The sequence below is a fragment of the Xiphophorus maculatus genome, chromosome 21 (assembly GCF_002775205.1).
Source record: "Xiphophorus maculatus strain JP 163 A chromosome 21, X_maculatus-5.0-male, whole genome shotgun sequence".
Classification (NCBI taxonomy): Eukaryota; Metazoa; Chordata; class Actinopteri; order Cyprinodontiformes; family Poeciliidae; genus Xiphophorus; species Xiphophorus maculatus.
In genome coordinates, this window is record NC_036463.1 from 10,477,121 (window position 1) to 10,495,571 (window position 18,451).

General features: G+C 37.2%; 1 protein-coding gene across 2 annotated transcripts in view; it reads left to right on the top strand.

The window, feature by feature from the left end:
* The window catches only part of arfgef1 (ADP ribosylation factor guanine nucleotide exchange factor 1), a 56,067-nt gene that overhangs the window by 5,896 nt on the left and 31,720 nt on the right, over positions 1-18,451 (top strand). For both annotated transcript variants that reach the window (XM_023326244.1, XM_023326246.1), the window contains exons 2-3: positions 13,500-13,530; positions 16,912-17,068. In XM_023326244.1, coding sequence (XP_023182012.1) covers positions 13,500-13,530; positions 16,912-17,068 — 188 coding nt within the window. The remainder of the gene's footprint in view (positions 1-13,499; positions 13,531-16,911; positions 17,069-18,451) is intronic.

Consider the following 18,451-nt stretch of genomic DNA (forward strand, 5'->3'; position numbering starts at 1 on the left):
GAATTTTCTACTTATTACTTTTGCCCTTACCAAAGGAGAAAAAAATGGTGGTATTATTAATCATATTTTTTGTTCTTTACTAGAAAGAACCCTCTTGGAAAAAAAAATGTTGCTGCGGGATCAAGTATGTTTCTCATTGAAATAGAAATTTGAATATTAGTGCAATCCTATAAGCTTACAGTTGAGTTTAGAGATTTAAGCTGGGATATGGAGCCAAATCACATCACTTGTCTGCTCCACCCTATGATATACCAGACTATCCTATTTTACTTTCAAAGCTGATCAGAGTGTCTGGGAACTTTCAATTAGATATATATAAGTTTTTGTTTTCCTATAAATTGGAAAATTGTGTATAAACATGACAAAATGCAGGCACTCATTTCTCTTATTTTAATGCATTTTTCACAAGAGTGCTAATAATTTGGAGGGAACTAAATATTTCAATAAATGACCATACATATTTTGCAATGCCTAAGGTTTTGTTGATGCTTTAGATTGAAGTTGCTCTTTTCAAGCTCTTACCATCAGACTTATAAATTGGAATATCATACCAGCATAGTCCCTGACTAATGGGCTGCTCAGTAACATTTTGATGTTATCTTGGTAACCCCTTTTATCTTATGTACATTTCCTTCCTGGCTTATTTCTTCCAGTACGTTTTTCATTTTCACTTTTATTTGCAAAGCAAATAAAAACTCCTTTTTTTGGGAGAGGTCAGGAGAACTACTGCAAAACTGCATTTCTTACTTCTGCTTCAGTTTCAGAGTCCCAATGCTCTACTTTAAGTGCTTACCTGCTTCAACAAACCTGATTTAAACTGAAGGGTCATTACCAGGTGTCTGGTGGACTTGATGGCCTGCTTAGCAGGTCATTAACGCTGATGTGTTGGAGCAGGAAGACATCAAAATAATACAGAGCAGTGAGACTTGAGAACCAAGATTGACACACCACTTCTAAGGCATCGGTAGTCTTTGAATAAAGTAGTGGAAACAAGAATTGCATTACTGCTAGTCTTTTAATATAGAAACAAGTGTTCCTGTTAGTTTCTGTTTAACCTAACTTCTTTGTTTTACTTTTTTTATTTTATCCAATAGATTATAATGCATTTTTTTATTTTGTGTTTAGTAACTGTTCAGTGTTTTTGACATACTAATAATCAAATATCTAGTGTAGTTGTGGAGAAGTTGACTCTTTACCATTGTTGTCATTTTGATGAACAATAAGTTGCTTCTTTTGTAAATTATATTGTGCTATGCTGCATGATCTCTGTTAGGAAAAATAAGCCCACCTCACATTTCTGCGAAGGTTTTCATTGCACTACTGTATTTCTGTTCTGTTGGGAAATATTTCCCTATCCATGGTCAAAAGAACCCTGAATTAGAGCTGTAAGCAAATACAAAATCAGCAAGAGCTTGCAAGCTGTGGTTTTGCACTAAACACAAGGCCACTGTCTCATCCTTGTAGTTGGCAGGGAGGCCAGTACAACAAATGCACCTCTGATCGTTAAGAATGGTGATAGCAAGCTCTTCGCCTCCCTATGGCCGGCGTCTGTTCAACCACGATAAGCACCGGGTAATAAATGATCCTGTCGTTAATTGAGCTTTTGACCATGACTTTCCAAAGACCAAACACAACCCTTCTAAAAGGGGAAACACAGGAATTAAAGGCTGCTGTCTGGAACAAGCCTTGGACGTTTGAGCACAAACAGAATAAAATTGTTCACTGACTTATGCAAGCAACAACCTCACTTAAATGTGCATCTTATTCCTGACAGGAAGAAAGGTTTGCAAGAAGCTGGTAGTTAAAAGGAGAAAAATGTAATCGTTAGTGACATTTTTATGTTCCTTTATATTGCTAGACTGCTGTGAGACTCAAGTATTAGAGGAGCTGTTTCATAGCTTAAGTAAGCTATGTGCAGTTCACATCACTTAATGAACATAAGAAATTAACAATGACGAGATCTCACTCTAAACTGTTTTTTTATTTCTTTTTTGTTTATTAGAGATGTACTGATAAAACTTTTCCTGGTCAATATTGATTTGTGGTTTCCTTAGAAGTCTGACATGCTGATTCCTACAATTAAGTTTTTGTTGTTGTTTTTTCCCTAATGCACTGTATATGGATTTTTTTAGAGTTGGAATAGTTGGAATACATTTTTGATGTATTTAATAAAAGTGGGAAAATATTTTTTAGTACATTTCAGTATAAATCTGAGCAGGTCAAGGGAAAATTTGCACATTTCAATCCCTGGCCAGTAGATTCATACAGTGGTGATAACATTGATAGAGATTACAATGACAATACCGCTTTTGGTAAATACTTGGAAACAATTATTGCATTCTGAGCATTTTTCTTTGTGATATGAATACAGTGGACTCCACCTATTCACAGTTCAGTATTTGCTGTTGATTTGCTCCTTTAACAGATTTTTCTGTGGTACTTGACCCCAAATTATTCAGGTAAATGCCACCTATTCACAGATTTAGTTATTTTTTTTGGTAATATAATATTTTAAAGAAAATGCTGAAATACAGTGGTGCAGCATTACTTGAGATGCTATTGGCTGACATGTGCAAAGCAACAAATCTAGCAGCGCCTGTCATTTTCTTGCCTCTGATTGGCTGTACACCCAAGAGCAGAAATAAGGAAGACGGTAGAGTTTAGCTTCTGCAGTAGTTTTCATTGGATCTTTATAAAGTGTGACCTGCAGGTTCTGGTTTCGGGAGATTCCAATTGTTTTTCTTTCTTTTTTTTCTTATACAAGTTGCTTCATATTGCTATATAAAGCAACTTTTCAGACAAAAAAAAGGGTAATACACTACTGTACTAAGCTTGCAACAGTGTGGACAGGCTTGATGGACAGGTCAGTCACTCAACCCTGATGGCAGAGCAAAAGGGGACAGTGGCTCATATTTAGATCTCTGTGAAAGGAGATAAGAAAAGTAGAAAAGATCAGCTCCACATGTATCGCCGGATCACGATCAGTCAAAATTAAGAAAATCGGAACCATATATCTGGTGCTTGAACTATTAAAGGGGGTCTCAAGTATTTGCAGATTTTATCCATGTGCACATGTACCAAGGAGTCCGCTGTATGGAACACACTGATATTGCGATGACAATATATTTTATATTACATTATGCGATACCTCTGTACATAATGCATTATTTCTCTGCACTGATGCAGATTTCCAACGGTGATGAATTAAATATACTGCAGCCAGCACATCAGATGAAGAGAAATCCCCTTCTCTGGTTTGTTTTGCCTTTCTGTGCCAGTTTAGTGTTTGTGCATTTTCTAATTGTTATTTAGATTTTTAAAAATATTTGTATTCATAACTTGTACTCATCTCAGAATATTTGTTTTGAAACAAACTTGCAATGCCGCATTGAGATGTGGAAGGAAGGCCAACTAGAAAGCAGACAGTGGAACTTGAGTGTTTAAAATTGAACTAAAATTGTAGATTGAGGTGTTTGGCCAGTGGTAGGTGCTTATTTGAACTCCTGATTTGCAGTGTTATTGAACTGGTCAGGCATGAAAACTGTAAAATGTAGACTAGGCAACTTGAATCAAAAAATTCAGCACTGCTTACACATCCTGTATAACATGGTGTTTTATATGCAAAACTTTTAGTCTACTTGTGAAAACACAAAGTTTAATTATTGAAGAAAATACATCAGCCAGGAAGTTGAAGCTTGGTAACAAATGGTTCTTCCAAACAGAAGTTTCTGATAGAAACTTTGTGGGCAGAGCTGAAAAGACTGCAAGAAATCAGATCTGTCCCAGTTACACCAGTTCTGTCAGGAGGAATGGGCCGGAATTCCAGCAAACTATTCTGCCAGACTTTTACGCTGCCATTTATTAGATAGAAAATATTTTAATCCTAATTGGAATAAAAAAAATAACAACAGGATTTATTGTCAGACAAGAGAAAATAGATTTGCATCTTTCTATACAGTCTATGTAAATTTTGTGTATATTTGTCTTACCAGAGATGATCCAAATTATGGGAGTTTAGGAGCTGTTAGATTAAACAAGGTTATTTTGGCTGAAGTCAAGGAGGGCGTATTTAACAACAAACACTGTTTTTATTTTCATTTCATTGGCTATTTGTCTCCAGCCGGTGCAGCAAGTGTAATAGCTCTCTTTCATAGGGCTGAAAGGGTAGATTGTAACATTTGAGCAGAAAGGGCTAAATTATTTGACCAGAATGAAATCATTAAACTGAATTGATTTCAGTAACAAAACCAACAGCTGAGTAATCAAGGCCATGTGGAGGCAAAGTGCTTTGGGACTTTTTGGCTTCAAAATGAAAGCCTTGATACAGCCACAGGAGTGAGACTAGTGATTAGACGGAGGCTTATACAAGCGTGAGTGAGGGCGGTGGATTGGTGGGACACACACATGCACAAAGATTCAGATATACACACATACACTAGTGCACAAGCGATTAGTCAGCCCAGACAACCTTTTGACACCACTTCCTTCTTCCACACCAAATTTAATTAGAGTTGTGCAACCTTTCCTTTCATCCCGGACAATGGAAAAGTCTCGGGTCGGATTTTAATCAAGCTCTCTGTAATTGCAGCTGCTGTATATTTATATGTTAGAGTGGAGGTGGATGCACCCTGGAGCGCTTCTTCAGAAAAGCTAAATGAAGAGGCTCGGTGTGGTCTTTATTAGCGTATCTGTGTACATCATGGTTAAATGTTTTCAAAAGCTCTTGGCCGATGAAAACATTTTTAAGTTTATTTAAATGATATGTAGCAGGACATAAATCTTTGCTTTTTGACTCTTAAGAATATAATTTTGTTAGTTATTCATATCACATCGACAGCTTGTAAAATAAGTATTGAACATGCCAATGTGTAACAAGTTGAAAATAAATATCGGTTTATATCGGCCCTGATTTATTTTTTGAATTGACACCCATATGTCAAAAACGATTGATATCGATCGGTGGCGATGTTGGTGCCAATGTATCTTGCATACTTAGCTGTAATCTCTTCTGTTGGTATGTTTTCAGCAGTAAGGCTTTTTTGTGAAGCTCTCTTTGTTTCCACCAATTGTACCACAACAATACTTTGGAAATGGGAAACCGTCTTAGCAGGAAAGCTTTTTTAATACTAACAGATTTCAGCTTGTTGACTCTCTACAACTTTTTTACGTCCTTGTCTTCAAATGTTTAATAATAACATTTGACTTTTTACCTATGTCTTGATTTTTTTAAATAATTTGTTTGATTTCTCTCTATTAGTGAATTACTTGGGTTGTTTCTGATATCTAGTAGACATTTTATATTCAATATATTATTGAGAAAAAACTCAGTCCTTATTACTTACTTATTTTGCCCCCTTTACAATTGTTGTCTTTTGCTTGACTATCTTTCTGATGTAAGGAAGATGCACAGCTTTGAGAGGATTGTAAATCCAAGTTTCTTCTTGAGGTCCAGTGTGAAGTTTGAGTTTTATTAAGTCCAAAGTTGGCACAACCATCCACCATCTATTGACAAGCTTAATGGAGATGTTAAATAAATTTTCCAGCAGGACTTTGGCACCTTCCCGCGCTGCTATAAGAACCAATACCTACTTTGACTCTGGTATCGGTGCACTTCATTAGCCAGGAAACTCCACTTACCAAAGCCTAATTGAAAAGCTATATAGACACCTTGGACATTAACTTTAACGCTGCAAATTGTTCCTCAAAACCTCAGCAGAGCTACAGGAAGCTTACATACCATGCTGTGTTGATGTATTACTTCATGCAAGTGGCCTCAACAAAGTATTGACCACATTATGTGTCATAGATGGAAATACACTTTTTTTTTCTTTTGTAGCATTTCTGTTTGAAACAATAAACAATATTTTATACTAAACTGACTTCCCAGGGTTAGAAAAACTGAACATGAATCACTATACTTTGACCAAGCAAGACATTCGGCTGCATGTTTTGAAAAATGGGAAGGCAGGCTTGTTTTTCTCATGAGTAAAGATCAGAGTAATAGGACAGGTACATAACCAAGTTTTTTTTTTTTTTTTTTGGAGGGCAGCCTGCGGCTTATCTCCATCTCCCTTTTACTGTCCTCACTCTGTCTGAACTCGTCGTCCTCTCTCTGCGAGCTGTTATGTGTTGAAGAGCATCTCCAGGGAGGAGTCTGTTTATCTGGCTGCCTCCTGCCAGCTAAACATCCCCATGCACCCTCAGTTGTATCGTAAGTGATGAAATGGTAAAGCTCTCAGGAGAGCTTCTTGAATTTGTGCTCTTGCAGTATGTGCGTTGTGGCAGTGATGCAGTGTGATGGATATGTTATCACAACATCTGGTTACTGAGTTAGTGTTCATCCAACAGCTAAAGGCAGCAAGACTCTATGTCCTGGTGAATGTGGCTTGTCATTGCACGGCTGTACATGCTGTACACACAGTTAGTTTTTTATAAATTGTGGATCAAAAATCATATTCGGGCATAAAAAAAAAATCTGATTTGTCTTTGAGTTTACAGCAGTTTTGTGGAAGGAGGACAGGCTTGAACTGTGACTTGATACAAAACTTATTGCCTGTGTCCTTTTTAAAAAAAATAAATTACTGACAGACATGAGAGCTTTTGACATTTGTTCCAGGATGAAAATGTAGAAATTTGTCAACTCATCATTGCTTTATAGGAAGGTGTCAACATTGTTAAGAAGGACTCAATTTCCTGTTTAAAATGGTTGAAAATCCGTGCAAGTACATGCTCAGACCCACAAACTACTCCTATGAGAAACATTTATTTAGCTCTACTCTGGTTTTAGCAACTGCTTCTTGTTCTAATTGTAAAGCTGCTGTCACAATGTCTCCTATCTTGCCATATACGCTGCTGTATTAAAAAAAACATTTTTGGGGGGTCTAAAATATGTAGAAATAAATTAGATTTCGTCTTTAAAGTATACATTGCTTTTAACATGCTTTCCTCTGAATGTTATGCTTAAGTCATTGTTATGAAATTCAGTTTTTTTGCTTATGACTGGGTCCATAATGTCACAGTCTTGTTTTTTTTTTTACATAAAAATATCAACTGACCATCTGGGAAATATGTTATAATGCTCTATGCAAGGATGGTCAGACAATTAATAATCTGGTTATACATGATGGTTATACGCTGAAAGTCAGTGAGCTATAATTGGCTTTATAAAGGAATAAGTGAGAGATAATTTGCAGTCAGGTTTTATTAATAGACCCCTGTCTCTGAACCTAGATCATCTTGCTGAATTTGCAGACTTTCAGGCAATGAAAATTTTGAGATGGTTTTCATAAATATATCTATTTTTTCAATAAACCTATGTTATCAATTAAAGAAAACAAAATGTTAAAGTGTACCTTTAAAGGTATTCTAACATTTTAGAACAATCTATATAATTGGTGCAGACAAGTGGAGCTTTACAAAATCTGTGATCTGTGAGTCTCTCATTTTTATCCAATACTTTCATGATTCTTCAGCTTCCTCTTCCAAACCACACACAAAGAACATTAAAGCTCGTTAAGTGAATGGCTTTGGGTTATCCACAGAAAGCCATTGTTTGTATGTTGTGGGATTGAGTGTGTTCTGCACAACCAGATAAAGGGTGAGCAATGGAGCCCATGGCTCAGAACCTCAAATCACCCCATGCATATTTCATTTTTCTTGCATTATGACACAGAAGCAAATGGACACACAGCTTCTGTGTTTTGACAAATGTCCTCTTCAAATGTCCCGCAGCCTGAACACACACTACACCTCGCATTTAAACTGCTTTGCTTTTAGGGCCATAGTGAGGAAATTCAAAGCATATCATGTTTTCTTTAAGACTTTTATTTTTAAGACTGAGATATTTTTTTTCTCAGTTCAGCTACTTGTATTGTTATTCTGGTTGACCTGTCATATGAATAGACCCTAAGCTACATTGCCCATTGATCAAAATGTCTTATAGATAGCAACAAGTAAAGACAAACCAGACCAGTCTGAGAACCCAAAATGTCCAGTTAAACATTAACTTACTCTGTGTTAGCCACAGGGAGCTATTCTTGTTGTTTTGTTTTGCAAGTAAAGATAAAAACTTCTTTCAAAATTCTATGCTGTGTAGTTGTAAAGTCTTAGTACAGGCACATCCAATGTGTGGTGCTGTTTGTTGGCTGAAATATTCACAGCCTTCTGCTTGTGTCTGTAGTAAAATGTGTAGCTTTAAAATATAATTCGTAGCATCTTCAAAAATGTTTTTCATAGCTATTAAACCAGCAAGAACGTCTAAGACCTTTTAGATTTGTTAACAGGAGATTAGGGTCATAGCTATAGATTTGTTTACAGGAGAAAAGATGGCGAACTTTAAATTTGCATGACATCAAGCTGAGCCAGCTCCTGGTTCAGTTCTCTACTTCAAACAGGATATTTTTTGTAATTTTGTGTTTCTTCACTTTTTCATTTCGCACCACCTGCTGACATCTCCATTCTCCAGCAATTGATTATTATTAGTCTTGGAACAGTTTTTAAAACCTCACATCTTGGCTCCAAACTTCACAAACCAATTTAAGTTTAAACTTCCATTTCCATCTGTTTTTATACAAACAGAACCTGGATGCTGCATGCAGTCATCTGAAATGACAGATGGGATTACATTTGAATAATCTGATGTTGCACAACACATTCCATGAACCCAAGCACGCCTGAGGAGTGTCTAGTACCAGTAGGTCAAGCATCAGTGGTTGTGTGGAGTTGTAACCATGGCAGACACTCCCTGCAGGTTTCTTTGCTGCTGAGGGCTGAAGAATGCTTTGTCACAGCGCTCTGGCAGGGTGGGGCTTCAGAGCAGGGAGACCAGAGTAAGTCTTTAAACTCCTCTCGGCTGCAGCAGGACACTCTGAGCACTTTGATGTGATACATGATGAAAGCTGTCTGCCTTTCTTCTTGTATTGGAAGTGGCGTTGCTTAACAAAAGGTGTAACCAAAACCATTTGTACAAATGATGTACTCTTACAATTCTTTGCAAAAGTATTAATAACTGTGTAACCTTTCACATTGTCATATTTGCAACTAGAAACTTCTGTAACTTCAGTTTTAGTGAGATTTTATGTAAAAGATCAAAAGAAAATCCGTTTATCTAAACCACAGTATTGTAGCTCTGGCTGTGTATGTAATGTCTTGTCTCATCAAACTTGAATACTCAACCTGAGTCTCAAGTTTTCCAGCCTCTGTTACATTTTCTTGAAGCATCAGCTCCTGTTAACTCTTACCAGTTTGCCAGGTTGAGGCTGTTGTGCATTGTCATTGTTTTGAGCACACAATGTTTTGCACATCTTCCAAAAAGTTCAATTTGAGTCTCATCTCATCAGGGAATCATCATCTTTATGTAAGAAGATGATGCTTTCTTATGTAAAGGCATAATCTTTATATAGTGGCATTAGACTTTATTTAGGGGTAACGTGGTTGAATATAAATGAATGCATGCATCAGGGTCATAGAAGAACATTATTTAGCTTCCAATCCACAATTTAAAACTGCAGTTTTGGGCTATTCTAGAGCCACACAATATTATAAATCATAATTTCTGCTGTAATATCAAAGCACACAAAGAAATATTAGGATGCAATATTTGGATGTTTACAATATTAAAAGTTTTATGCATTCTCGCTCTACATATCAGTGCCATATTTGCCCATACCTGATGTACAGTAGATCTCTAGTGACTGAGATGCTAAAGCTAACAACAAGGGGCTTTCTTACCACTCTCTTATGGTGAATAAAGAGTCTGAAAAATGTAAACTGACCAGAATCAACAGAAAAATGTTCAACAACGGTACGAGAATTGCATATTTTCTGAAGTCGTTCAGCCCTTATCTGTTGCTCACTAATAAAATACAAAAACCCAGCAGTCTGTGTATTAGCCTTTAGCTTGAGACAGACAGGACAACAGTTTCTTTTAAATGTAACATTGTTTTGGCCTTTCTTCAAAAAATTTGAAATGAATGGAAATTTATGGTTGTAATGTAACAAAATATTTGCCTTCTGCTGTGTGTTTTAGAAGTGTGTTTACTTGTTTGAGAAAGACTCCATGAATATTAATGCCCACCATTTCTACAAATCTTGTTTGCATACACTCACTGGCACAAACAAGCAAGTATGAATGGTTCAAAATGTGAATCCAGGAGCAGAAGTTCATATACTAGTCTTAACCGATGTTTGCCTTTAGAGTTTAACCACTGATTCTCCTACAATCCAGCTTCTAACCTTTGGCTCAATTTTACTGCTAGTTCATCACCTTTATCTATTACAGGTGTGTATTTGCATGCCAAGAGGCTGACTGTGTGTTTGTGCTGCTGATATCTAAGACCCTGATCAGCTTTTGTTTGTAGCTCACAGTAAGCTTGGTTAAGGGGGATCATTCATGAGCCCCTGTTGAAACACATATTAGACAGGGCAGGGTAGAAACCCACCAGGTTGAGAGGAAGAGTGTGATGTTGCTGGGTTTTGTCCCTCTCTGTATGAGATGCCAAGGCTCTATACTCGCATCCCAGTTGTCTGTTTAAGCTTGGCAGTTGTTGTGCCTTTATTACTCAGTATTGTTAGCCATCTAATAGGGTTTCACTCATCTTAACAAAGGCATGCAACTGATAATCTTCTTATCTTGCGTTTTTCATTCCTTCTCTTCCAGTTAAATGCTACAGTATATTACAGCTGTCCTCTGTAATCCTGGCAATTGGATATTTAGTCCAAGCCGACTCCAGGCTGAGGTGCAAATCATCTCATGTATTTTTCACCGACCCTCCTGAAGTCTCAGGCTCGTATATCAGACTTTGTTTAGTTTCTGAGGGAAGCTTGCTGGTATGTTGGCTTTAATACATCTGCCACTCAGGTTATAATATAATAAACAGATTCAGTTATATATGTGGCTAGTAGTGGAAAAGGTTTCCATGCCAGTCTTGCTGATTGAAATGACTCATTTCTGAAAATCAGGAAGCGTTTTCTTTCCCCATCGGCGGACTGTTAATACTCTAGGCTGGACTGAAATATGTGATCATTTTCTAGTTTCCCCAGCAATTACCATCTCTTCTTTTCTCCCCCTTCACTACCCTTCCCTCGCCTTGAAATTGCATTCACTGAACAACACCGCGGAGACAGCATGAGGGAGATTTAGTGCTGTATTTAGATGACAACCTAAAGGCATATGGGCTGAAGTGTCCGGATTAACTGTGGTCAGTGAGGATTGCGTGGATACAGCTGCTTAATACAAGCCCTGTCTTTTGAAGTTGCAGTGCAGCTCGGGAAAGGGAGCTCTCTACATGTAGTCGCCCCCCGATGATCGAGGGAAAGCCTAAAATTACTCCCTAGGAAAAAGGCGTTTGCCCTGCTGACTTTTGTACTCATTTAATGTATCACCATCATCTAATGTTTTAATCTGGGTCAAAGTCAGGGTGAAATGGGAAAGCAGCAAACTAATGAGAAGATTCAAGGTTTAATGGCTTTACTCATTCCTCATGGAGCTCTAAAAGTTTTTCTGTTGAAGTGGCACTCGACCTAAGTAAGAAAGATGGCATAAGGCATCAGGTATCTGTCAGATACCGTGTGTGCACTTGTACCTGTATCCATAAAAGTGCATCGATACAACATCATGGGAATGTGGTTTTCTTCAAATGCTGTGTTAGAAACTGAGAACTCCCATTTTCCCACTCAGAAAAATGAACGGAAATTGCGCCAGATTTCTTATTTTCCCACTGGGAGCAACTCCATCTACCCCCAGTTACGACCTGTAGGATGAACTTCGCTTTTCAATATTGCCACTCCTCACATCAACAGTAGTAAGATGCGATGGAAACATGTTTATTTTACAAGCCGCAAATGCAAAAGTCCATCGAAAATCAATGTTACATGCAGTACTTGAAACACTGAAGGGAACAAATTAAAAGTTGTTTGCTTACGGAAAATAAGCAAACAAGTCTTGAGGGCCAAAAAACGGTTACAATCTTCTTTTTTTTTTACTCTACTCATAATTGTAACTTGGCGTGTATTTTAGTTTCACTCCATGCTTCATCAGCTTTCTTAGACCACTGGACAATCAAATGCTACGGGTACCTTGAGCCTTTTACCTGACACTTCTGACTTCATCTGTATATTTAGCCTGAGCAAATGTTCAACAGGAAAGAACATTATGAAGTCCAAAAATGGTTGTTTTTGTTGTTCCTGTTAGGATTTAGCACATCCGCTTTTAAATCTCTTCATCTGCACATTTTGTATCTCTCATCTCACTGTTCTTGTTTGTCTCCATTAAGCCTCGTAAACACTGACTTGATTAGTCTGTCAGCTAGAGGAAGTCATTCATTTTGGTTCCAATGCTTCCTTTTACTTCAGCAGCAGTAAATGTTCAGGGTAAAATATTCTCAGATTGAGCAGTCAAATGTTTTAAATCCCATAAATATACATTTATCCGTTTCATTATTTATCGCCTCCATAAGAGAATGACTCGTATAAAACGATTTAGACAGATTTTCTTAAAGGTGAAGGCCTCCTTTAAGAAGTTTATATGCACAAACATTCTGCTTATTTATGAATATGAATATATTTTTTATGAAATTTCATCCCTAGGTCACAATCTGAGATCCAGATGGATTATTTAGACACTATACTGATTTAATTTATATTGTTTTGGATATTGCAGGGAACATACTTAACAATGCAAAACAAAAAATGGAGAAATCAGACCCAAGAGTCTGTCCGATTCAGTCCATGTGCTGGTCCACGTTATGACTGTATGTAATGAATTTGGCACAGCTCCAGATCCCAACCTCTTCTATTTGTGGCTGACCCACAAACACAAAGTTAATTGCTGTAAAAAATGTTTGAAACCAGCTTTAATTTATTTCCACAAAATGTTAAAAACTAAAATATCGTCTCTAAATTGAGTCCTCTGAAAAGACTCTTAGCCTTGCAGCAGTGAAATAATTGTGACCGAGGTTTTCCCAGCAATCACAGGCAGGTGCAATTCTGTGAGAACGCAGCCAATTGTATCTGTGCTTTTAAACACTCTATCGCTGAAGGCCCCTTTAATGTCTAGTACCAATCAGCTTTCTATTTTTGTCTCTTTCCCTCTCTCTCATCCTTCCCCTTGTGTGGCTTTCTGCTCTTTTATATCTGTTTTCACAGTTTTCAGTGACTTCATTCAATTGCTTTGCTACCTGAAGATCTGTGAAATAAACACAATGTTGGCCCATCTCTCAGACATGATGCAGAGTAAATAATGATTGTATTTTTGGCACTGTGCAGCTACTGAGGCGATATATTATCAAGGTTCTGGGGGGAGAATGGGTTCTGTGTGTCGTGGTGTTGTAAATGAGACATCTTGACAGCTAAATGGCGTTTGCTAACTTTAATGTGTGAATCACAATGTGGTTTTTCTATTGTTTTACCTCAGAGGAAGTTTCTGTTTTTACAAAAATGCTACCTTTTAGTTAAATGTTGCAAAAGTATTTAGTTCTACTTTTTCTTTTCTTCTCTTTCAGAGGAAATTAAGGAAGAATCAGAGAAATTAAGGTAAGCCATTGGTCATTTGATGGATTTTCTGTTTATTTGTGCTTGATTAGGTGCTGCATTTGGGGCTCATTTGCAGGCCTCTCTGTTGCTGTTCTTCATTGTTTAGGCTTGTAAAGGGGATCATAATGCTCTGTGTGTGTGACCAGGCATTTGTTGCTCTGCCCCCACTGATTTGGTTCTTTTCTCTGGGCTTTTTTCCCCAACAACCCATTTGTTTGGTCATTATTAGTTTCCTTTATGAACCCCTGCCTATTGCTGATGGGTTTTTTTGGCTTGTATTTATTTGTGCTTTGCTCCTGAAAGGAATTGCTAAGTAACATCGACCCTGGAACGTAATGTAGCCCCCACATCTTCTGCTCTCCCTGCCAAGTTTTTTTTTTCACCATCTCTCCCTTGATTTTCTCCCCAATACGCTCCGTGTCATTCACTAATCCTCCAGGTTTCACCAAATTTTCACAGTTAAAGTCGGATGGAATAAACATGTGGAGGGCCTCACCCCGTTTGCAGAAAAGCTGCTGCTTTTGGCCTCAGTCCAGCTGGTTCAAGTGTATTTTTCTTGATGCATAGAATTGGATCTAAATAAATTAGAATACCAAATCAAGGTAATTCAAAGTAATTCAATTTAAAAAGGAAAACTCTGGTATATATATAGTTTCGGTACAGGAGGACAAATTACATGTGTATTTTTATGAATTATTGATTATTTGGGCTAAAAATCAAAATAAAGTTTCTGTTATTGCTTTTGCTTGTGCACTGTTTTTACCACACTTTTTTCTTCCATTGAATTTTTCATTAAAAGGTTCAAAACATCAACATCATATCTCAGACCTTCAATAAGGAAGTGTTGGGTACCGAATTAAATTTCATTTGTTTAATATCCTCAATCTTCCCATTTCAGTTGAATAAAGAAGTGTCAATTAATACATGTTATTGGTTACAAATAAAAGTAAAAATATAATGTTTTCATAATATAACTGTCTTTACACAAAAATGTAAAACTAAAATATGTAATATTAATAAGGATTTGCTTTAAAAAGCAAAAGCAATAATTATATCCAATCCTGCAAAATTAATGTTTTGCAGGATAGTTAAAAATGTAAACTAACTTATATAATTTAGGACAAAATATAGAATAAAGAGCTACTGAATTTTGTGAAATTTTTTAAATGCTTAGTGTAGAATATTATTTATATTCTGCTCTTCATTGAGCAAATCTCAATCTCATTGTAATCTGTTGATGACAATGACAAATAAATCTTATCTTATCTTATCTTATTTTATTGAGGGAACCAAGTACAACAAGGTCATATTAGCTGGTTAATTTGTCGGGCTATCTGCTCGTCTCGCTAGGCTGCAGTCCTCCGGTTTCCCAGCATGGCCCTTTTTGCTAATAGCCCTTTTTGAATGCATGACTGTTCTTGTTTTTGACAGAAAAAAATAAGTCGCCTGGTTTTAAGAAAAATATTTTGGCAATAAGACAGCACTGAAACTCACCCTTGAGTTTTCAATACATGAGTTATCTTTTTATTTATTTATTTTTTCCCCCAAATTGAGGTATTTTTTGCCAGTCTATTGTGAAACCAGATGATGCAACAGACCAGATGGTTTTCAGTCCAAAAAGTAAACAAATCCAGTTGCAAAGCAAAAAATATATGCAAAACCCTTCACTAAAATTGTTAAATTTAGAGGAACAACTGTTACATGATCTACACAGTAATTTCATTGAAAAATCTAAAAACATTTATTCACAAACCAAAACCAACTTTATTTCCATTGAAGTTGCATTGGTATCACAGGAAGACTAATTCTTATTCTGTTTTCTATAATGTCCCTCCAGTGGCTAAAATCGACTTACCCTGAACTGTATTCCTTCTCTTTCTTAAAAATATATTGCTTAACAGCTTATTGTGCTTCTAGATGCTTTCTTATTACCTGCTGTTATACCTCACAATATGTTAAATAATCTATGTCTCGTGTGTCTATGTCACACACAGATGATGTGTGTTCTGAAATGTGAAAATAGTTCAGCAAGGAGATTTCCTCTCAGATCGCTAGAATCACAATTGAAGTTTATTTTACACTTTTCCTCTAGTGACTCTTAAAGTCCCAAACTGGAGGATTTCTAGCATTTATTCACTTAAAATAAGCTGGGTAAGCAAAGGAAAATGCACAGTCAGCAGCCAGGGATCTTAGGCTGGCACAAAGAATTGAAACTTGAACATCAGCTTTATCTGAAGATGGCAAAATATTCACCAAGCCACAGCGAGGAAAAGTATTAATCAACAGGATGTATCATTGATGCAGACTGTGAACTTTTTAAGGTCTTGGTAGCTGTGGTGTTAGCAGCTGTGTGCTGCTAACACCATAGCTGTTATATATGTTGGCCAGGTACAGAAACACCCTGACATCTAAGAGGAATGATTGGGAAAACATCAGACACATTGATTGTTGTACTATTCACTCCAAGGATCCAGAAACGATAAACATCTTTTAGTGCTTAGAAGAACTGCATTGCACAGAATGTCACTCATAGATGATCTTTTTGCGGCAGCCCATCGACATATCACCCACTTTTTACCTCTAATCAATCCATTCCCTTCTTACTGGTAACTATTAAAACTGACAATATGTATTGACACTCTTAAAATGAAAGAAAGAAAGCGTGTGTAAACTCCCTTGTATCCTTTGCCTCCTTGGCTGTTAAAGTGTCCAGCTTCTCCTCTTTCCACAGCTTTCTAATTCATTCTCCACTCTGAATCTTTCCTATTGTAATTTCATCCTGCTCTCATGCTCGATTCTTTCTCTCCCCTCTTATTTTCCTGCCCCCCATGATTGTGCCCTGCTGCACCCGGTGAGGTCGTCCCTCTGAATCGGGCTGAAGTCACCTCTTTTCATTGCCAAGACATAAACAATGCAACCTCCTCCCTTTTTTTTATCAGTCTGCCTCCATCCCAGCCTCCCTCTGTGGTGCTCACCCGTTGTCTGTTTTTCCTCTTACTCCAGCTTGTGCAGTGGGTGTGGCAGCAGTGTCTGGGAAACCAGCAGCCCTTGTCTTTATCTCTGTGCTGCTGCTCTTTGAAATTTCAGAAGCAAAATATTTGGCATCTTAAACACATGGTGTCAATCTAAATCCAAATTACCAAAAGGCCATGCTTAACATCCTGCTCCTGCTTTGAAACAGAAAGCAGTTCTTCTGTATGGTGAAACAGAACATCTCTGGCACTTAATTTTTCATGCTCTGTTAGCCATGCGTGGATGTCAAGAGAAGTGCGAGTGTGTCAGACTGATTTTGAACCCTTCTTCTTGTCTCAACTTGACAGACTGAACTGAGTATCTGTGTTTTTTTCCCCCTTGTATTTACTCTTTTCTTTCCTCTCCTAGTCCACCAAGTGGAGACGGCAAATCTGGCTCCAGCACATTACCGCCCATCAAATCCAAGACAAATTTCATCGAGGCTGACAAGTACTTCTTGCCGTTCGAGCTAGCATGTCAATCCAAATGTCCTCGCATCGTCATCACCTCACTCGACTGTTTACAGGTCAGTGCTAGGAGGTCTTCTAAACCATTATAGTTATCTAGGATTTCACTCGGAAAAAGATAAAAATCCCCAATTGGGTATTTGCCTTTTGTGTTTGCTTGAATTAGTTGCAAAATAAAACCTTGTTGTTTCACACAGAATCTTGCAATGGGTAGCATAGGATTAGTCTTTCTGACAAGCAAAACAGACAGAAGGTTTATGTCTTGGAATGGACTCAAACATGCCATTGGAGTTGCCGAGTAGGAAAGAAATAAAGAGTTAGAACCAACTGAAGGACCAATAAGGTTTGCTAAACTAGGATTTTAATAGCTACCTTTGGATGAGGCCTTAATGGAGCAAATTACAAAATAGGGAACCTGAGGCGTTTATCTAGACCTGAATATAAAACAAACTGCAGTTAGAAGCTGATCTGAAAGAAGTATGTGGGGAAAAGAAAGTTTTAAAGATAATTAAATAATGCATATTAAAGCCATGTGGGATAAACAGTGAAATTATCAAAAGATTGGGTGAGAAAGTAATGTTAAAAAATAGATAATTACCTGGGAAGAAAATTTGGCCAATTAATTTACCGTGATGCTAAATGTGGGAGACTGTTCAGCAAGTAACACTGCTCACTGTCATATTTATGACTGGCCTTCAATTAACCATTTTTGGCACACTGTGCAGAAGGATATGGAAGAAGTGCTGAGGCTAAATATCTCTACTTTTCAAGACCATCCATAAATTTTCAGCAGGGTTGATAGCTGGCCCCATCCAGAGGCTTGTTATTAGCCTGTTTCAAAGCTGCCAAAACCAGTTTTAATGTGCTTACTGATCATTTTTTGAGTAAGACACCCAATTTTGTCAATTAAAATAATTACAGTAGGATGTTAAAGAATAACTAAGGTACCACTAAGCAATGCAGGCATTCACAGACAAGAATACACTATGGTTTAATGCATAAAGTGGATATAATAACAGACTACTGGATATAATAACTCATTGATTGCTATCAAAGTTGTGTGATATGGCTTTGACCTGTGTTAAAGATTAACACATGTCTTCCCCCAGGTTTGTGATGTGACAGATCAGCAGATAAAATCAACAAAACTTTAATAAAATGCAAAAGGTATCTTTTGGAGATCAGACAGAGAAAAATGCATACAAAGATTCAGTCAGATGTGGTAAATATTCTGATTACCCGCAGTTTTATCAATTTAAGCCACACCTTAAGCTGAGTAACAAAACTGCTTCCGGAATATCACCGCGTTGCCTGCTCACATAACTAATGATTTGGGTTACTTTTAACAGTTTCGGTTTTATGAGTCACACTTCCTAATAAGGAGTTGTTATTTCCATGATCCTGCAGTTCCAGGTGCAAAACGTGGAGCCACACTATCTCTG